At 38.9% G+C, this 22,663-nt stretch overlaps 1 protein-coding gene across 3 annotated transcripts in view; it reads left to right on the top strand.

The window, feature by feature from the left end:
• Positions 1-22,663, top strand: part of EML5 (EMAP like 5) — a 113,439-nt gene that overhangs the window by 11,164 nt on the left and 79,612 nt on the right. For all 3 annotated transcript variants that reach the window (XM_086748363.1, XM_086748362.1, XM_086748361.1), the window contains exons 2-5: positions 13,737-13,896; positions 17,510-17,608; positions 18,185-18,253; positions 20,876-21,061. In XM_086748363.1, the coding sequence (XP_086604489.1) occupies positions 13,737-13,896; positions 17,510-17,608; positions 18,185-18,253; positions 20,876-21,061 (514 nt within the window). The remainder of the gene's footprint in view (positions 1-13,736; positions 13,897-17,509; positions 17,609-18,184; positions 18,254-20,875; positions 21,062-22,663) is intronic.

Below are 22,663 nucleotides of genomic sequence, written 5' to 3' on the forward strand. Positions count from 1 at the left end.
TATTGACTATAGGAGGTATTAGAATTTAAACTTCCTTTGGCTTCCTACAAGGTATATTGTTCACTGATGACACCAAACTGTGTGTTGTGGTTGACACGCCTGGAGGGAAGGGGTGCCATCCAGAGGGACCTTGACAGGCTGGAGAGGTGGGCCCGTGCCAACCTCATGAATTTCAACCAGGCCAAGTGCAAGGTCCTACACATGGGTCAGGGCAATCCCAGGCGCAAATACAGGCTGGGCAGGGAATGGATCGAGAGCAGCCCTGAGGAGAAGGACTTGGGAGCTCTGGTGGACGAGAAGCTCAAGGTGAGCCCACAATGTGCGCTTGCAGCCCAGAAGGCCAACTGCATCCTGGACTGCATCAAGAGAAGCGTGGCCAGCAGGTTGAGAGAGGATATTCTCCCCCTCTACTCTGCTCTTATGAAACCCCACCTGGAGTACTGCATCCAGTTCTGGAGCTCCCAACACAAGAAGGACATGGACCAGCTGGAGAGAGACCAGAGGAGGTGATAAAGATGATCAGAGGGCTGGAGCACCTTTCCTATGAAGACAGGCTGATAGAGTTGGGGCTGTTCAGCCTGGAGAAGAGAAGACTCCAGGGAGACCTGATAGCGGTCTTCCAGTACCTCAAGGGGCCCTACAGGAAAGATGGGGAGAGACTCTTCAGCAGGGCCCGTTGTGACAGGATGAGCGGTAATAGTTTTAAAATAAAAGGAGGTAGATTCAGACTGGACATAAGGAAAAAAAATTTTACAGTGAGGGTGGTAGAACACTGGAACAGGTTGCCCAGAGAGGTGGTTGATGCCCCATCCCTGGAAGCATTCAAGGCCAGGCTGGATGAGGCTCTGAGCAACCTGATCTGGTTGGAGATGTCCCTGCTCCTTGCAGGGGGGTTAGACTAGATGATCTTTAAAGGTCCCTTCCAGCCTTAACAGTTCTATGATTCTATGGTTAGATGTTTGACATAGAATTTTATGTAAATAAAATGCTTGATTCAAGTGAAGAATTCAACTGAACAGGAGAGAAATAAAACTGAGGCAAAGCGCCAGACCTAATAATAATGTAAATATGTGCAAGCTGAAAATCATGTTTATAAAGTGCTCATGATTATAGTAAAATTGTTGTGTTCTCACCTCTAGCTCATACTTTTCACTCTTGATTACATGTTGTATTTTTTCCTTTACCAGCATTAGATAATAAAATTTGTAGATATGACATAGTTTTATAAGAATGTTCTAAAAGACTAGATGGCAGATAATTATTTTACTGCTCTGCTTCTTTCTATGTATATGGTACATTTCTTGTGACATAATCTAGTTTGATAGAATGTTAAGAATAACAGTAACCCTTCAATTTTCTGAATTATAGGATAAGTTATTTTAATGAAGCTGCTGGAAATGTCAGACTGTGATATAGGTGCATGCAATCATTATACATACGTACAATTGGGAAAAAAATGCAAAGCATACTTACAGGTAGAAGTAACTTTAAAATGTTTATGTATTTCCGTCATGTAAGGTGAGTGGTGGTGAGATATCTCCATTTTATTGAGACAGCATGCCCGCAGAATGAGTGGATTAATTCTATGTTTTGGTTAGCTGACAACTGCATAAACCTTCTCCTGACTTTTAGAACTGTGTTAATCCTTGTTCCCTGCTTATAATCCCTCTACAAGAGCAAGCAAGGTGAATGATGTTTTATCTTAGATCAAGACAAGGCATCTGACAGCATTTGGAAACTGCCTGAAGATTTATTGTGGCGAGTTTGACATTTTAAGCTAAATAGTCTTCCGGAGTACTTAGGAAAATAACAGGAAAATTTGAAGAACTGGCAAATATTTAGTTTGGTGTTTTTTCGATCGAGGTTGCACTTTAGATGATATTTGCATTTTTCCATGGGGTGCAGTCTCTCCAGAATGGCTGCCCCAGGAGGCCCTCCATGGGCCACAGCCTCCTTCAGGCATCCACCTGCCCAGCGTGCGGTCTTCCACGGGCTCCAGGTGAATCTCTGCTCCTCCATGGGCTGCAGGGGCACAGTCGGCCTCACCATGGGCTGCACCACAGGCTGCAGGGGAATCTTGGCCAGGAGCCGCATTACTCCTCCCCTCTCCTTCTGAACTGACCTTGGCATCTGTAGCTGTTCCTCTCACAAGAAATTCTTCACAATGGGCAGGCAGACGCCTCTCAGGTTCTCTTCACTTCTCATCTCCTCTCCACTTCTTGCAGCCGTGCTGGGCTGGGCTGAGTTGGGCCCAGTCGGCCGCCTGGCGGGAGGCCAGAGGGTGAGGCCTGCAAGGCCTACAAGGCTCGCACCCCCACTCTCTGCCCCCACTCAGCGTCTTTGCATCTTCACTTCTCTTTTTTTTCTGTTTTTCCCCTTTCTTAAATACGTTATCACAGAGGCGTTATCAGGGAACATTCTGCTACCAACTGGCTTGGCCTTGGCCAGCAGCAGGTCCACCCTAGGCCCGGCCGAGTCCACCGAACAGAGGGGAGCAACTTCTAGCAGTTTCCTACAGAAGCTACCACCTTAGGCCCCCCTTACTCTACTACTTACTCTACTACTGCAGAAGAGTTGCTTTTTCTTGAAAGTGTTGCTCATTAATGCTCTTTATCCATCTTCTCCTTTCCCATGGATTTTGGTAAGTTTGTGAGCCCGCATGTGCGACAGCTTCATTGCCTACCAAATGCACATTGACCTTGGAGTCCCTTTAGTATTCTGGCATTTTCTCATGCTTCTTTCCTGTTTTGTTTATGCTTCTGGTACATGTGGTGTTTTTGTTTGCTTTAGCAGACATTCTTTCATGTAAATACTTCTGTGGGCTCCATCGTGTTTTTATAGTTTTTTCTAAAGAATGGTTCCGATATTGTCCCAACTTTAAGTGATATCCTGGTTCATTTCACCTTTCTGGACATGAAGTTAGATACTGCAATGGTAAATTTGAGACAAGTGTTATAGAGGCCCTAGGCTTTTCTGTAGGAAAACATCTCTGACTGACACCTGCAGAACACCTGTAGGCTTGGTGTTCTCAAGAATTCAGGAAGAAATCTAGTGTATCTGCAGTCTCCAGGGTTGGCAAGATAAAGATTGTCTTAGTGCTCTGTTCTACTCTAAACCTTCTTTGGTTGGTAATGAAATACAGTCCATTGAAACACAGAATATTGTGCTTATCTCAGCTTATTTCACTAGCAACTCTGCCACTGCCTTCTTCCCACCATTCCTTATTTTAAGCAAACTGCTAATTTTATCAGGGTAACCTTTCTGTATAAAAGAAAAACCTTTCAAACACTATCTTTAATTATTCTGTGACTCCCCTCTTGAATATTCAGATGATAAGTTCTCACATATTCGGATAAGCTTTTCGTAATATATTCCATAGGAGAGAAGACTCAATTGCTGTTTAAGCTACTTGTTAAAAAATATTAAAGAGGATTGTACGTTCTGTGATTTTTTTTTTTATGTAATACTAGCAGATCTAGTATAAAATTTAAAAAATAGAACAAAGATTAATCTAGTAGTTAAGAACTGTTGTAAATCTCTTATGGAGAAGAAGCAAACAGTAGTGACTGGATGAAGAGTTGTTTGAAGGGTTTTACCATGGTAGTGGAAGATTTAGAGACAAGAGAATTCTGTACTTCAAGCAAGTTTAGTTAATTTCTGAGGTCAGAAGCATGCAAAATAGCCTTTTTCTGGAAAGCAATTTTTGACTTTTTCCTGGTGTCCTGGTTTCAGCTGGGTGGGGCTCGTTTTCTTCCCAGTAGCTGCTATGTTTTGGATTGACATTTACGTGAAGAATGTTGATAATGCACTGATGTTATTAGTTGTTGCTAAGAGATCAAGGACTTTTTGCAGCTTCCCAGATTTTGATAATGTGCAGGTGCAACAAGCTAGGAGGGGTATAGCTGGCAGAGTTGGCCCAAACTGGCCAAAGGAAGTATTCCGTACCATAGACATCATTCTCAGTATATTAGGGGAGTTGGCTGGTGGGCAGCAATCTCTGTCTTTCTCTCACTGCTTGGGATTGTTCCGAGATTGTTCTCAGCTCCATTCTGTGGTTGCTGCCCAGAGGGACTGTATCCGTTGTTGGATGGTGAGAAACTGTGTATCGTTCATTTTGTATATTTTAGTATCCCTATATTTATTATTATTATTATTATTGTCATTATTAATGGGTATATATTATTATCTCTTCCTTTTCTATCCGTGTAAACTGTCTTAATCTCAATCCATGAATTTTCCTTTCTTCCCGACTCTCTCCTCAAACACTTCAGGTAGGGAGGGGGGGAGTGAGCGGCTGTATGGTACTTCATTGCTGACTGGGATTAAACCATGACAGTCTGGTTTTGGAACAGGTGAGGCTTGAATACTAGGATGCCTCAGTTTTTTAATCTGTGATCGTTTTGTGGTTTTGTATACTTCTCACCACTTGTATTCAGGGGTGAAGAACTGGTTTATAACTTTGTGACTGACAAATCCTAACCAAATCATTTGTGCTTGCTGATTTGATAAGAGATCTCTTTTGGGTTATCAGATGTAGAGACCCAAAGGAGCTGAATAACTGGACTGCCTCCTTCTTATGTTATTGACAGCTGATTGCAGTACCTCTTCTTTCCACAGATCTTACTCTTCTGTATTTTTCTCTTCTTTTTGTTTTAATCTTTTTTTTTTTTCTGCTGCTGCTGGGGGGATTATGTTTGACAGTTTATATTTAATAATGGTGTAAAGAATTAGTCTGAAATCCTTGCATTGTCTCGTGAGGAAAGAACTCCAGCCAGTAAGTTATCCTCATCAGAGGTCCAGCTTAAATGCCTCTATGCAAATGCATGTAGCATGGGCAGTAAACAAGAGGAGTTAGAGATGTACACGTGCCTGCAGGGCTATGATTGTACCGGCGTCACAGATATGTGGTGGGATGGCTCCTGTGACTGGAGAGCTGGGATGAAAGGATACAGGCTCTTTAGGAAAGACAGGCAAGGGAGATGAGGAGAGAGTGTTACCCTCTATGTCAATGACCAGCTGGAGTGCATGGAGCTCCACCTGGGGATGGATGAGGACCTGACCGAGAGTTTATGGGTTAGGATTAAAGGGAGGGCAGAGACAGGTGACATTATCATGGGAGTCTGCTACAGGACACCCAACCAGGAAGACCCAGCAGATGAGGGCCTCTGTAGACAGATAGGAGCAGCTTCACATTCACCATTCTCAAACCTTGGTCCTTATGGGGGACTTCAAGCACCCCGATATCTGTTGGAAGGACAACACAGCAGAGCATAAGCAATCCAGGAAGTTCCTGATACACGTTGATGGTAACTTCCTTCTCCAAGTGCTAGAGGAGCTAATGAGGAGAGGTGCTATGCTGGACCTTGTTCTCACCAGCAGGGAGGGGCTGGTGGGAATGTGTAACACAAAGGCAGCCTTGGCTGCCGTGACCACAAAATGGGTGGAGTTCAACACAGCACAACAAGAAGGGCACACAGCAAGCTCTCTATCCTGGAGTTCAGGAGAGTAGACTTTGGCCTCTTCAGGGATCTCTGTGGTGAAGTACCATGGGATAAAGCCCTGGAGGGAAGAAGGGCCCAAGAAAGCTGGTTAATGTTCAAGGATCACCTCCTCCAAGCTCAGGAGCGATGCATCCAACGAAGAGGAAGTCAGGCAAAAACCCCAGGAGACCTGTATGGATGAAGAAGTAGCTCCTGGACAAACTCAGACACAAAAAGGAAGCTTACAGAGGGTGGAAGAAGCAAGGACAAGTAGCCTGAGAGGAATACAGAGAGATTGTCTGAGCAGCCAGGGATCAGGTTAGGAAAGCTAAAGCCCTGATGGAATTAAATCTGGTGAGGGATGTCAAGGGCAACAAGAAAAGCTTCTGTAGGTACGTTGGGGATAAAAGGAAGACTAGCGAAAATGCGGGCAGTCTCCGCAAGGAGACAGGAGATGTTGCTACCCAGGACATGGAGAAGGCTGAGGTGCTCAATGACTTTTTTGCCTCAGTCTTCACCAGCGAGGCCTCTAGCCACTCCACCCAAGTCACAGGGAATGAAGAACTGCCCATTGTAGGAGAAAGTCAGATTCGAGACCATGTGAGGAACCTGAAGGTGCACACGTCCATGGGACCTGATGAGATGCATCCATGGATTCTGAAGGAACTGGGGAATGAAATTACCAAGCCACTGTCATCATATTTGAGAAGTTGTGGCAGTCCAGTGAGGTTCCCACTGACCGGAAAAGGGGTAACATAACCCCCATTTTTAAAAAGGGAAACAAGGAAGACCTGGGGAACTGCAGGCCAGTAAGTCTCACCTCTGTGCCTGGCAAGATCATGGAGCATATTCTCCTGGAAACCCTGCTAATGCACATGGAAAAGAATGAGGTGATTTGTGACAGCCAACATGGCTTCTCTAAGGGCAAATAGTGCCTGCCCTATTTGGTGGCCTTCTATGATGGGGTTATAGCATTCGTGGATAAGGAACGATCAACTGACGTCATCTACGTGGACTTGTGCAAAGCATTTGACACTGTCCCACACAACATCCTTCTCTCTAAACTGGAGAGACATAGATTGATGGATGGACCACTCAGTGGATAAGAAATGGCTGGATCGTCGCTCTCAGAGAGCAGTGGTCAATGGCTCAATGTCCAAACACAGACCAGTGATGAGTGGTGTTCATCAGGGGTTGGTATTGGGACCCGCGCTGCTTAACATCTTTGTCAGCGACATGGACAGTGGGATGGAGTGCACCCTCAGAAAGTTTGCTGACAACATTAAGCTATGTGGTGTGGTCTACACACTGGAGGGAAGGGATGCCATCCAGAGGGACCTTGACAGGCTGGAGAGGTGGGCCCGTGTAAACCTCAGGAAGTTCAGCAAGACCAAGTGCAAGGTCCTCCACATGGGTCAGGGACGTCCCAAGCATGGCGAAATCCCAGTCATGGGTTGGGGAAATCACAGTCATGGCAGGCTTGGTGGAGAATGGATTGAGAGCAGCCGTGAGGAGAAGGACTTGGGAGTGCTGTTGGACAAGAAGCTCAACATGAGCCAGCAACATGCACCTGCTGCCCAGAAAGCCAACTGCATCCTGGGCTGCCTCAAAGAAAGTGTGGCCAGCAGGTCGAGAAGGGATTCTCCCCCTCTACTCTGCTCTTATGAGACCTCACCTGGAGTACTGCATCCAGCTCTGGAGCCACCGACATAATAAGGACATGGACCTCTTGAAGTAAGTCGAGAGGAGGGCCACGAAGATGATAAGAGGGCTGGAGCACCTCTCCTGTGAGGACAGGCTGAGAGAGTTGGGGTTGTGCAGACTGGGGAAGAGAAGGCTGTAGGGAGACCTTATAGCTGTCTTCCAGTACTTCAAGGGAGCCTACAAGAAAGGTGGAGAGGGACCTTTGGCAGGGGCATGTACTGATAGGACAAGGGGTATGGCTTGAAACTGGAAAAGGGTAGATTTAGATTAGACATAAAGAAGAAATTCTTCATGATGAGGGTGGTGAACAGGTTGTGCAGAGAGGTTGTGGATGCTCCATCCCTGGAAATGTTCAGGGTCAAGTTGGATGGAGCTTTGAGCAACCTGGTCTAGGTCCCTTCCCAGGTCAGGGGGGCTGGAACTAGATGATCTTTAAAGTCCCTTTGAACTCAAACTGTTCTGTGATTCTAAGGAAGTTACATATATTTTCAGGTGGGATTCCATTCCTTAGTTACCTTCAGGCTTTAGTATGTCACGTTATTGTACCACCAAGTATTATAATCAGAATTGCTTCTTTCATATGAATAACTGGTAAAAGATAAGAGGACATTGTCTTAGCAAATTTGTTTCCAGATCATTTTGGAATATATACAATATTTCTGACTTCTTTGTGAGAAGAGTTTTTTGCGAGGAAAATGCAAGTAATTTTTGAGTCATAGAATCATTTTGCTGCCTTCTTTTTCAAGGGGCATGTTAGAAAAGAAACTTTCCTCACATAGTGAAAACCTGGCGATGAAAGTATCAAGATCATGTAGAATTTTGGAAAGAACAAACAAACAAGCAATAGGTGCCACTCGATCAAAACATGAGTTCTCCTATTGGCACTGGCAAAATAATTTATATGTGAAAAAGAGAATGTTTTTACTTTTATTCTGTTTTCTAGAGATGGTAACTCTTTTACTAGACAGCTTAAGCCAATCCATTCATCAGCAATGGAGGACGTGACTATTCAGGGTGAAAATTGGCATCTGCATAAAGTGGCATATAGTTCCCAGAATCCTTTTCCTCCATTTTCATATTTGATGAGTTGGAACTTTGTGTCAATGTTGTTGTACTGTCCTTACTCACTCTCTAACTCTTCCCTTCTCTTTAAAGTTCATCTGGTCTTTTTTTTTTTTCCCCTTTTTTTTCTTCCCCTCCTTCTGCTGAGTTTTGGAACAGATAGGAGCCCAAAGCAATTTTTAGGATTCTCTAAGTTGTTTATAAACGTTTCTTGTTAATCGAAAAACATTCAGATTTGAGGGGAGAATATGGAATGGTAATGAGATAAACTGCAGCTGGGAATAGTCAGTGTACAGTTTTAGTCCACCGTCTCCAGTTCAGACTCTATAACTTTGAAGTTGGATGCTTGTGCATTTTAAAGGATTGTCAGAAAGCTATATTTGACGTTATTGGTGCTGTGACAGTAACTATATGAAGACCCAGTAGTGATGCTCCATGATGAATACTGTTTTGTTTTGTCTTTGGAAAATAAGTGTGCTTTGACTTGATCTATTTAAACTTTTTGATGACAAGTGTTTGCTGATTACAGCTCTTTCTGCTTTACAACTTAAATAGTATGACAAAAATGGTTTGTAGTTCCTCTTGTCATCCTTTCTGGGGAAATGTAGACAAATGGCAACAAATAAGGAAAATATCCACACCTATATATAAAATATCTGTAAACATAAAATGAAAATATTTTTCTGTATTTACTCATAGAAACAATTTCACACTTGACATTAACTCTTAATTAATAGATATCTGAGGTGCTGTTACATTACTGCAGTATACTTTTGTGCTTTTTTACTGGTGCCCTAGTTTTATGAAGCTCAGGAGTAGTCACATGAATATATTCTTGGATTTTCATCCAATATTGTTGCTAAGGAAACATCTTTAGTACTGTATCCTTGTCTGTGGCTTGTTTGTATTAATCAATGCCTGTTAATGCTTGGCACACACCAAGGAAAGAAGGAAAAAAATGTTAATTTATTTTATAATAAAGTAGTCTATAACAGACTGTTCTCCTTCAGGATCCCCTGCCACTACAAACTTCACGTGAATTGGAGGGTCATGTCCATGTCTCTGGTCTCATCCCACACAGACCTAGTACAGACAGTTTTAATACTTCTTTTTTCATAGATTTCCATTAATATTTAATATTTAATATCATTAACATAGTATTGTACAGTGTATGGATCTGATCACAATGATGGGGAATGCTTACATGCTGCTCTAAAAGGGAGAAAGAACCTTTTCTGTGTGAAGTATAAAAGAGGATCTTGAATGCACTAAGCTGAGAAATTGAGTATACTGTATAAAATTGTAATACTGTATTTCAGCCTGCTTTGAATATCTGTCTAGGAAAAACCTGTCAGTTGGAGATGTCACTGGAAATCTCAGTTCTCTACAGGTCCAGCTATTTGGTTTTGTTGCAATAGTGATGGATTTTTCAAATTTTCTACTTCTGAACTCTTCTGAGAAGTATCAAATTTTATAGCCAGTTTCAAAATTAATTTGACCTAGCAGTTTGTTAGCCTAGTTCATGCTTTGTTTCATGGTTACATTTGCCTTTTGGACATTTTCCTTCATATCTGCCTCTTCAGAGACAGTGTTAGATCTAACATCTGTTCTTGAAAAGCCCAGATCAGAAAGGCCAGAGGCAAGCAAGAGCTTGTCTTGTTCAGAATATTTGTTTCCTTTTTTGAACAAGCAGCAATATCTCATTCATCAGCTTAGTCATCATTCAAGGAAGAGGAAAGAAACTGGGCACAAGTTTTCAGTCTAGCTGTGTGGGCTAGATGCAAGTACAGTTTCAGCAGTCTGGATAGGTCATCACAGCTTTCATTACCAGAGCAGTAAAAGGAACACCATCTCTCCTTCTGAGTGCAGAGCTTCTCATTCCACTAAGCAATCTCCTCCTTCTCCCTAGGAGAAAAAATGCAAGAAAATCCATGTGAAGATGTCAGTGTCCTTAAGTCCACAGGCTCACACCAACAGATCTGGAAGCTGTCTTAAAAGTTGAGCCGCACTTACACTTTTCTGCCTGTCTTTAGGGACTGACTGGATGGATAGTAAGTAGCTACTTCAAATACCATCCCAGAAGTTGTACACTGTTAACACCTCTGTAAAGATGTCTTGGGAGACACCTCACTTGGGGTATCCAGAGACAACTCGCACCCATTGTTTTATCCTGTTAACTGCATCATGCTCATGAGTCAACGTAGTGCCTGTATAGCAAACATTTATGGTTATCCATTTCCAGGCATCTATTCTAGTTATATTTTTTCTTTCTGTACTAAGAAGCTATTTACAATACGTTACTCAGGACTGTTTTAATAATGAATGTTCCTGAATATGTGAGTTGTATCAATGCTTTAACTCTAGGGGTTAGACCAAGATACTACATTTTTTTATTAATTGTTACGCCTGTGAGGATTTCTTAATCACTCATAGTCCAATGGAAGAACTGAAGAGGATCTCCATATTGCTTAAAACTGGAGTCTAATCCTTGAGTTTTGATCAGGACTCAAAATTTCAAACCCGGAATTCTGCATGGCTCCTTGTGGGTGTAATAATAGCCAAGGCTTGACTATTAAGGAAAAGTATCTTATCATCTACGGTTCATATGAAAATCGTATAAATAAGTGTGCCAGTTCCTTTTGTTAGTGTTGGTAATAGAAATGGCAATCCCTTGACTCTTTCCATGCTTCCCTTTTCCATTTGTCCTAATAGCCAGTGAGATAAAATACTTACAAATGGTACTTTAACCTATCCTTCGCTCCTTGGTCTGGAAGAAATGGTGAGGGAAGGTGTTTTCCGGTAAGTATTTCTTCAGCCACTGCCGACAACTCTACTGCTCAGTTTCCCTGAAATTCCTGCGTATTGGCACTTTAAAAAAAAGCTTGCTGTTTTTAAATATTTATTGTATGTTTATTTTCTTCTGCTTTCAATGACTGTCTAGAAAAATTGTTAGTAATTTACTGTAGAGACTGAAGTGTTAGGGGAAGGACATTGGTAACCCTACAGTGTTGTCTGTTGTGATTAAAATAGAGGCTTTGGATCTTAATGTGTGCTGCATTGTCCCATATCAAGGCAGAATTGGAGCTAAGTTGTTTAAGTATTTTATATCATGGTATAGAAAGAACTAATACTATGATATTGTTATTAGTTATTATTTGCCATTTATTAATTAGGAAGAGAGGAAACTTTGTCTATACACTAATACACTTCAAGTAGAATTAGTTGGCACACTTGGGTAAGACAATGTTTTCCTGGCCCTTGGTAGTGCCTTTAGCGTTGTCCTTTCCATCTCTGATGCATTGCATTTGTTGCTTCTGGTCTTTACTTAAAAATGTGCTAAGCTAATCTTTGGTCGCTGGAAAGTGTTTTGTCAGGTGTGGCGTGGGAGTGCTTTTGCATGTGTGCGTGTCCAGGCTGAGGTGTGAGCATTTTTCAACGTTGCAGTTGTGAGGTGGTTTTCACTTGCCTGAAACTGCACAATGTAGTATAACAGAGCTAAGAGGCCATGAATCAGTCATAAGATTGCTGTGGTTTTGCTTTTTCTCTTAGTTTCAGTCTCTTTTTTTTTTTTTTTCCTTGCTTATTCTTTTCACTTCCTTTCTCTTACTGAATTTCTTTATTGTCTGTGTGGTATTATCCCTCCCTCTCTCTGTCATTGTAAAAATTAGATGATTTTGAATGCAGCATTTTCTCCCCTTCCAGATGCTTTTCCTTTTTCCCCAGGTGTATACCATCTGCCTGGGTGTGCTCTGGGAGATGTGCAGGTGTTGGTCAGGATTAGGTGGCAGAACTGAAGTGAAATGTGATAAGTTTTGCCTACCAGCTCCTTTCTGTATTTTTTTTTTTTAATTACGAAGTTGCTCTGTCAAAAAAGGAAGGGAAGAAGCAGAGAAATAACTCTGGAATTGAAGAGAAGCAAAGTGGGGAAATGTTGGTTGCTACTTTCGGTGCTGAGGATAACGCAGAGTAGGAAAGAAGAGGAATTCTCACAGAGAAGTTGAGAAATCAAGAGACCTTTTACATTTTGTGGAAACCTTGAACTTAAAAGTTCCTCTCAGTTGTGCACGTGGAATTTGTCAAGCAATATAAACTGAAATACTATATTGAAATAGAAAAAAATATAAAAGTGTATTGTTTAGTGTGGTATGACTTCATTAAATATTAAGGAACTTCTAACATGGTTTTGTTTTGCTCTTTTTGTATATAGAAAACTGTGTAGATCTTTTGAGTTAGTTTTTTTCCCCCCTCCGCCCCCCCGGTCATCTGTGTTTGTAGACTCCCCTTGTCTTCACTATTTGCATTTATGCATGTTCAGGTGTATGATCATCTTACCATTGCAAAGTGCTTAACCTTTCTCCTCTCCTAGTGATGTAGAGAAGATAAATAAATTTAGTATATGTTAGTGGTTCTGTCTGCCAGTCTGTCAAGGTTGTTACTCTGTCATTAGTTAAGAGAGGAAATTTTTTAGCCAAATTAAATAGCTAACTTTTAAAATTTTGTCTTCCTGACTCACGTGGTGTTGCTCACATTATTTTGGACTGCTGTACCTAGTCTGTGTAGAGTGTCATTCAGTAGCCTGTTTGGGTTTCTATAAGAATATATTCTTACTGTTCTGTATTATGAAATACGAATCTTCAGACCTTATGTCTCCCCTGGCAGCTTGCTTGCATAAACAAAACAAACAATCTTGCTGACTAGCATGCTTTCTAGCTTGGTTCCAGATGTGACAAAACAGTTGTGATGGTCTTCTGTGGACTTTGAAATACCCTGAAATACAAACTTACGAGAAGATTCTCTGTAATGTTAGAAATGTGAAGTTATTCAAAATCAACTATTCTCAATTGTTCTGTATTAAAATTAAGACATGTAATGTAATTTTTGTCTTGCTTCGGTTCAGTGTTCTGAAGTCAAGTCATAACATCTAGTCTAAGCTTGTCATGCTTTGGTTTGCTGTATGATAAGTGAAGAGGGAACTTCAGAAGGCTATTCAGTCCTCTCATGAAAAGGACGTCACATAGTATGTGGAATTAAGTACTTCTGGAGATGCAAATCTCTCTCCATTGGTGATAGATGTGTAGTTAGCTAAACACAGACTGTTGTTGCCCGTCCTTTGTGTTTTTGAATGCTTAGAAATAGAAAGAAAGGGAAAATAGATTTTTTTTTTTTTTTTTTTTTTTTTTTTTTTTTAGTGCATGAAAATTTGACTTGACTTAATAAACTCCGTGTCTTGGAACAGAGGATTAATGACTACTCTGCGATCAGTTTAATTGGTGGAGGCTTGAAGATTCAAATTCAGGAAAGGTGGTGGCATGTACTGTATTAATGGAATTCTACAGCTATTGTGGAATCTGTGGTAGAAAATGACTCATTAATACCTACTGTCATTGGGAAAATACTGTAAAATCATTTTTAAGGAAAAATAGTATTGCAGCCAGCTAGGCAAATGTAAAAGTTTCATGCAAAAATATTTTATATCTTTTTCTTTGGCAGCCTTGCTTTGCATCCTGAACGTGTGTTGGTGGCAACAGGTCAAGTTGGAAAAGAACCGTACATCTGCGTGTGGGACTCGTACACTGTGCAAACTGTATCTGTTCTGAAAGATGTTCACACACATGGTATAGCTTGCTTGGCTTTTGATTTAGATGGTCAGGTATGTAATTAACATTCTTTTTTTCCAAACAAATAAATTGTTTATCTGTCAGAAATCATTATGTAGCTTTTTTTTTTATGGAAGTTTATTAACTCAGGTTTTATCTGCTTATTCTCAAGTTGAAGAAAAAAGTTGGCGTTAGTAGTGACTGACAAATATGCACGTTTGGCAAGAAAAGTATAACTTCAAAAGAGTTTTGAATGAAGATAAGGTGGTAGGGAGATTCTTGTCTGTGTGACACAGTTGAGGGTTACACAAAATGGCTGGAGATAATGGACCTCCTCTGTGCGGGGACATGTCTTGTGCACAAAATGATGGCAATCCCACTGTGTTACTTGTCTTGGACTCTGAATGTCTTCAGGCACCATCTCCTTCTCTGCCATGCATTTGGTATGCATTGGTGGCTCTGCACATTTTGGTTGTTTGTTCAGACTCATGTATCCTGGATCTTAGAGTCAAGAAAAACGTTTTATTGGATTATAATTTTGTTAAAACATTCTCTGCGGAGTAAATTGGTTCTCAGAGCTGCTGCTTATATGGGAGATCATTTTTACTGGACACTTGCTCCTATGAGTAAGAAGGCTTTCTTGATTGATGTATTAGAAATGGAAAATACACATTAGGTAGCAGCTGAAGAGATAGTAGCCATGAAAGTCCCTTTTCTGCAATTGTGCTCTCCTGGTCTTATGCAGCACTTCTTCCCCTCCTGCTTAGCCTTGCAATGTGGTATTCAGATTTAGCTGTATTTTTCAGTTCCTTTTGCTTTTTAAAAAGGTCAGTATCTGTTGCTTACTACTGCTTTCTCAAGTGAGGATGTATTGTAGAGACCGGTTGCTGTCCTTATTAAGACAATATAAAATGGAACCCTATTGAACACAAATAGAAGAAGGCCTAGATGTAAGTTGTTTCTGTTAAAACATTCTGTAATTGTTGTAGGGAGGCCTTGAGTTTGTTGGAATAATCTACAGATTTTGTCATGTAGGTTTCTCATTGTTTAAAGAGCCAACATCTAGAGTCAGCTTCTTTCTGGAACGTCATTTCTACTTGACAGCGATATCTTTTCACTATATTGTTGTGTATGTAAACTCGTGGCACTTCCTCACTTGAACAGCCTTAGCAATTTATAGTCAAAATGTATCTTATTAGGACTGAAGTCTCCTAAATCTTTTTTAGAATGGAGTTACGCCTCCTCTGTGTATATTGGAGAGATTTGTATATGGGACTGTAGATCTGTGATTTGTTCTAGGAGTGCCTAGTACTGATTCTTATGTTTAAAACTGTAAATGGTCAGAATTTAGACTGTCTGCTTTCCTCAATGTTTCTGTATGATCACCTTTTTTTTGGTGACATTTATTAGAATTTTGTGGTCCCAAAGGAAAGCTGGATACAGGTTTTTCAAGATCTGCATCTCCAGAATTGTCTCCATATGGAAATAAAGTAAAACACAAATCTATTTCAGAAAGATCTTCAAAATATGTTTACATCTTGCCTATCGTTTTAAATCCAGATTTGTCAGAGTTGCTGACCAGGTTCTTTAAGAGGATATAATGTTTGATATTAAACACTCTTATTTGATATATTTGGCATTACATGGAATTTTGATTTAGTAGAGTGATACAGCCATCTACTGAAATCACAACATGAGCAATTGCATTGTACAGATGAATCACAAGAAAAATGTGGTTCCTATTTACTGGTTTCTGTATGATCACTGGCACAATGCTGGGCATCTTGAGTCACCAGGAAGGAATATGTCAATTGAAGTCAGGTCAAGCCCAATGCCCTCTTCAAAGTTTGTTTTATTAGTTGTTCAGTTTTTATACTTCTTGTTGGTCTGTGCCACATACAGACTCTCCTCTCCACTCCAAACTGGTCTGGCTATCAGACATTTTTTATTTCTTATTTATTATCCTTTGTTAATTGTCTTGGAGAAGCTGATAATTCACTGGTGCAGCTTTGTTCTGTAACACCAAGGTTACCCTCTACTCTCCCTGGTGTTGAGAGAAGTTCAGCTTCATTTATGATACATTTCTCCCCAAGCTTGCAGGGTGTTTGCTGTTCTCTGAGCTCCACTCCGCTCTGTGGGTATGCTGGTTGGTAACAAAATTTTCTAGTTCTTAGAAGAACAGAGAACATCATTTAATGTCTCTTTTTGAGAAGTCAGTGTATCGGCTTATGTCTGGAAAAGCACCACCCAAATTTTTTTGTGATGAGTATGCAGTAATTGTAAAACTAGTCTGCATTTATGCCTCTCGTTCTGCAGTAGGACTGGAATTGAACTGCTTGGAAGTGTAGCTGGATTCGAAACTGATGTTCCTTCTGAGAATATTTTCAAAGATGGAATAGAAAGGTTTGACTTTTAGTATCTAAAAAATTGAAGTAGGCATTAATAAATAGGGAGCATGGATAGCAATCGTATTTAACTTGTTTCTTTTTCATCTCATAATCTTGGACCTCTTCAGACTGTGAAGAAATAATGTTATTGAAAATTGATTTCAGTCTTTGGGAAAAAAATTTCTTAAGTTTGGGGTTTGCTTTTGCTTTTACAAACTCACTTTGATAATCAACATAGAAATTGAAACTGAATTTGTTTTCGGTGTGTGTAGGTACTAACTGCTGAACAATGAAAATACCTTTGTCCTAATGGTTTGCAAGACTTCAATTTATCAAAATTAAGATGTCACAGTTCATGCATAAATTGAACAAAAAGAGTTAATTTTCTTTGAAAACAAAACTCAAAATCACTCAGTTTCTTTTTATCTGATCTTTAATAATGTTAGTCTTTCTGTTGAGAATTTCTGTAGGAAAAATAACATTTTCAGTGATTAACAGATACAGTAAAAGTGGACTGTTGGCTAATATGGTCAAAGATTTGTGTAAAGAAATCTGTGTAAAATACCTTCACAGTTGAAAAAAAGACAGGCTGCAGAGCATAGGAAGATCTCAGACTTTTATTTTTCAATATTTTCTTGGAACAGTCTTTTTGTCCTTCCTGGTTTTACAGTTTAACTGGTTTCAGGTTCTTTCTGAATATTAAGAGCTTCATGAAATTTGTTAATTTGGGGTCTTGTTGGATTCTGGTTTGAGAAAGGATTCAGAAAGGAATAGTTACTCATATATGTTTTGAAGAATCAAACAAAAGTCTCTTAAAGCTTTAAACTGCTTTTAATCTTTTGTTTGTTTCCAAGAAGTTTGAAGAAAATATTTTTTTCTTTGTATCTCCTGAACTTGTAAAATAAGTACTTAATTTCTGCAAGTTATATGTAGTTAAGGTAAACACATGTAGTTTCATTAACTTCAGTGAGATTATTCCTTTTTGCAAATATCTCCTGACTGCTGCTTACCATGTGTGCTATATATATATATATTAAACATTTTAAATCAGGAATATATTGTTATCCAAGAAGATCTTACTTCTTTATGATCATCGTATCGTAACTGAAGAGATGTGTCTGTGGAAGCTTTGTATCTTTAGTTCTCTTCTATATCGAAATGTAACTATTGCATCTAACTCAAGTATGTTATGCATTTGTTATCATTCAAAATGATGACTCTAGCTTTCATTAATATATTGAGTTGTTTTTATTGATTTATTTTATTTGGACCTTTTTAGCGTTTGGTCTCAGTTGGTTTGGATTCGAAAAACACAGTTTGTGTATGGGACTGGAGAAGAGGAAAATTGTTATCAATGGCTCCTGGTCATACAGACAGAGTAAGTATAACTAAAGAATTTGAGTGTCAATGTAATTTTAGCTTTTTGAACCATGTCTGTGTATATATACTAGAACTATGTCTGAACAAGAACTTTTTGTGTTTTGGAAATTGAATTTGCATAAAGCTTGGATAAGCGTTAAGAAACGAAGATATTTAAGATATATACCTTTATTTCTAAAATAAAATATGTAACTCACGATTTATTTGTGTATGGTTTGTTGAGACTGTAAACATGTAGGGGAAGTGCAAAATTAATGCACTTCCTAGACCCTAATCCCCATATGGGAAATCAAAATGCAAAAAATGTCTTCATTTTTTCTAGTCCATAAATGAACCTTTATGTTGTTTTATCATGTGTTGTAATTACTCTACCTAAAAAACCAAACAAACAGAACTAGTATGAGCTATACATGTCAGTTTCAATATTGGATGACAGGATTAAAAAGTCATTTCAATAGTTCCAATTAAGGCATTTCAGACTGCCTGTTAATTTGCTACAAGTTTTTACTGTTTTAATTATCTCATGCTAGAAAGGCCATCTCTGCTGACATCCTTGGGGTTTTTTTTTATGCAGATATTTGATATTTCGTGGGATTTGTATCAGCCAAACAAGCTCGTCAGCTGTGGCGTAAAACACATCAAGGTAATGAAATAAATGTTAATTCCTAAAATGTTTAAGCCGCAGTAGTTCATAGTCTATAAAATATATAAAAATAGAATCTAAAAGGAATATATAATAATTATATGAAAGGTCCTCTGTAAGAATAATATTACTTCTTAGGAACTGCAATCATGGGTTACACTTGACTACACTGGACATTTTACAAGATGTATGCAGGTGAAAACAGACCATCTCTGCTCAGAAGATGGAGACAGAAAGAATGCAGAAGGAATGAAACAGTTGTCAATATATCATATGTAATGGTCACCGTACAATTTAAAATTTAGGTTGTCTAAAACATGCTGTTTGAAATCCCAAGTAGTGTAAGACAGGATGTGCACAGTTAAGGTGAGTCCAAGTACTCAAGTTTCTGATTCTTGAACAATTAATGAGTTGTTACGCTACAGAGGTGAAAGGAGTTAAAAAACTATTTCTTACAGTTTGAGAGAATATAGAGATACAGTGGAAAGAGAAAGGAAAATGTTTGATCTTTGTTTTAATTATTTTCTTTTTCCTGCTGTTAATTCCTACCTTTGTCATTTTGAACACTCTGTATCTGTTACAGGATTCGTAATTTAGACAGTTCATGTCTTTTTCGAGCAGAGTGTTTCTATGAAACTATGTTTGTATGAGACACTCTATGTTGTTTCATCAGTGTTCCAACTGCTGTGCAGAAACAGCTTCTTTTTCAGGTTTACCTTGGTCAGCAGGACTATCAATGCTTGACTTGCGGTCAAGCATGTTTCCTAAAGTCACTGCCTTCTCCCATACACTGTCTTCTGTGTTACCATGTAACAGCAGTAGATGGCAGCTTGAAAGTTCTGTATTGCTCTTGTGTGTAGGATCCTATGGTGGGAAAAATGTATTGCTTTTTATACAATGAACTTTTATGTTAATTTGTATTAATGGTTTATTGGAAAAAGGATTCAATGTGTTGGCTAGGTTGCATGCATCTTGGATTTCGCATAGTGTTTAGCATGTGTCATTTACAGATTTCCATGTAGTTTGATTAATCAAGATATTTTTTTCTAGTTCAAGATCTAAAAGCACTGGTATGCCAGTAGTGAGCAGTCACTTGTCAGCAGTGATTTAGTATATCTAAGATGGCTTTATGATGTCAAAATGTATCTACTTAGATAAACAAAAGTTTATTTGAGCAATTTTTAAGACTCTATGAAGCCCTTTTAAATAATAAGAGCATTTTAAAAATAATTGGCATTTCCTTTGAGAAAACGTTAACTAAAAATCTGAATCCTACAGATTTATAGGCATTTGTATCAGGCAAGAGTTTTTTTCTGATGTTTTTCTTAAATCATCCCTCCTTTTTGTTCTTTCAGATATCAATAATCACTTTCATATTAATAATAAAATTGTATTTTTTCCCCACATTATATTTTATGCAAATTTTAATACTACTTAATCAAGTTATGTAGATAATTCCAAGTGAACTGATATTGAGGAATTGCTTTTCTTACGTATGCTGCCTACTTCCATATTGGAACTAGGTGTTTGATTTATGCAGTGATTGTGCAGTTACTTCTCAAGCAGCAACATAATCTATGACCTGTGTTAAAGAAATACTAGTTAAGATTCAGGGATCTGTCTAATCAATATATGGTTATTTCTTAATTACATTACTGCCAGTACAAAAATCTGTTGATTGTAACTGCTTACATTATCCTCTATTAATTGAAGTATCTGCTCAGAATTTTGAATACATTATTGGTAACAGAGAGACTTGCTGTGAAATACAGTTTTGTAACGTGTATGAGAAACATGCTGAGACAATATAAGAGTAACCTGTCAGCAGTGGTGAAATAAATGCTTTCACATTTTGCACTGGATTACTCCAGCAGCTTGTTGACTTTCCAGTGCACATTTACGTATTTGGACAGGAGAGTTTGAAGGGAAGATGTAAGTGCTGCTTGTCTGCAGACATCTTAGAAACCGAGTGTAGCTGGCGATTTGGTTGGCAAGAATTGTACTCTGATGAGAGACTTTGCGTGTCTTTAGGATTAGTACATGTTGGATCACCTAGGAGGAAATTCACTCTCATGTGACTGCTGTAATCACATGCTAATGGTTTATTAGAAAGTTCTCAAATATGTCCAACTTAGATGGCTGCTCTGCATGATCACTGGTTCTGATGAGAACTGGTGAGTTTACAGTAAAACTAACCGCTTTCAAACAGAGCAAATGGCAACCTTATCAGAAATTTACAAGCTTAGCTTGCATCTTCAAATGCCTAAAGTAACAGAAAGTACAAATGCAGCATTTGCAAAGTGGAAGTCTTACATGAAAGAAATATCAGATAATTCTATTATGAAACACTTTTCAAAAATGATTGAAAATAGAACTGACTCTCAAGTTATAATTTGGAAAAATTTCAATTTGTTTTAATACTGATACCCTGAAACTCCTTCTGAACTAGTCTGCTATGTTGATTTTATGGAAGGATGTTAGTTAATAGCATAAAAAGTTGTTAACCAACTGGAGACCTAGTGCAGCGAAAAGGGTATGAATGATGATGTGTTTTTGGAGGTACATATTAAATTACAGGATATTAGAGAAATAACCATCTTTCTAAATCACTTTGTGTTGCAGTTCTGGAGCTTGTGTGGGAATTCATTGACACCAAAACGTGGTGTTTTTGGCAAAACTGGTGATCTCCAGACTATATTGTGCCTAGCCTGTGCGAGGGATGAAGTCACCTATTCTGGTGCGCTGAATGGAGATATATATGTGTGGAAAGGAATCAACCTTGTACGAACAATACAGGGAGCACATGCTGTAAGTATATCTCTTTAGATTAATATAAAATGTTAAATTGATTTTTGGAGAACTGGAAAAGGCAGTGCAAGATCACCTGGTCTGTGTTCCTAAACAATTTCAGTGATAGAGACTCAGTATGTCTAATTTAATATATTGGTCTTTCTGCCGTTTCTGTTGCTTAAGATTGCTGTTACGCTAGATTGAGAAATAAGTTTGGATGTCTATTTATGTACTGTTTCCCATTATCGTTGATGGAGGACTTAGTAATCAATAGAGCCTGGAATGCATTAAAGTTTACTCTTACGTAGGCATGTATTACTCTTCAATTTCCCATGCGTGGGTATAGTGACATTTTGTATACCGGAGTTGAGTATATAGCTACCTCCCCCGAAGAATATGGATCTGCTTTATCTGACTTTCTTTTGTGGATGTCTGGTTAATCCAAAAGCATCTCAGAATGCCTGGACTCCTATATTTAGGCAATTGGTGTTGAAATGAAGAAGCAGGTCCTCAGACAGGCTGTGGAGTCTCCGTCTGCATCTCTGTCCATTTGGAGATACAACACAGCTGGACACAGCCCTGAGCAACCTGCTGTTACCTGACCCTGCTTTGAGCAGAGGTTTGGGCTAGAGGCTCTTCAGAGTTTTCCCTCCAACATCAGCTATCTGTTATTCTGTGAATTGAGTTCTACTGGCTGATTGTCTGATAGCTCTTTAGAGTCTGTTGATTCTATGAACTGTAATGTAAGCCCAAACAGCTAGCTCGCTTGTAGACATGGATGTTCAGTCATTTTAGCTTGACTCTATCACTCTTCCTTGTCCTGTGTTGCTGCCTTTTACTGTCTTCATTCAGCTTTAGAACAGTACACAGCTTTGAAAAGTGAAGACATATCAGTGAAAGTTTAATAAAATTTTTCAAAAGTGTTTGGTTTGATTTTCTTTTAATCAAAGTGTTTAATGCAACTATGAAGTTATTATATTTTTGCTACATAAGTTTTCATTATATTTTCCATATTCTTTCAAAGCATATGATTAAAGTAGGTGGCAAAAAAAGGCTTAGTGGTTTGCAATCTAGTTTGTGCTTTCCAAACTATGAGAGTCCTCATTTCCTCTCATGGTAGTAAGTCATATACAGTAATATAATGCAAGATTCAACTTCTAACTTGTCCAAGTATCACTTTAAAAACAAAGCCACTCAATTTCTGGTTGTTTTAACCTACGAGACATGAAAACTGCTGAGATGACTTTATGAAGCTATATTATTTGCTGGTTGAAGGTTGATTTTTGTTTTGGAAGGCACTGTACTTTCTAGATAATACTTGAAGTTCCCTTATTAATAGTTTAAAATAGAATCATATGACTTCCTGTATTGCAGCTTTGAAATTGCAGGTAAAAATCAATAACAGTTAATTGTTCTTCCTTATAAGAATGCATTTGTTTTAACTGGCAGTATTGGACTGGATCATTTATGTAACTGAAATATTAAAATCACTCTTTATGATTTGATCAGGTAGAATGGAGGGGACAAACAGTGAGATGTATGTGGAAAAGGTTGCAGTCAGTCTGTAATAAGGAGACTCTTAGTTTACTGATGATTTAGAAATTTACATTCAGGACAGTT

The sequence above is a fragment of the Chlamydotis macqueenii genome, chromosome 5 (genome assembly GCF_036417535.1).
Source record: "Chlamydotis macqueenii isolate bChlMac1 chromosome 5, bChlMac1.mat, whole genome shotgun sequence".
Lineage (NCBI taxonomy): Eukaryota > Metazoa > Chordata > Aves > Otidiformes > Otididae > Chlamydotis > Chlamydotis macqueenii.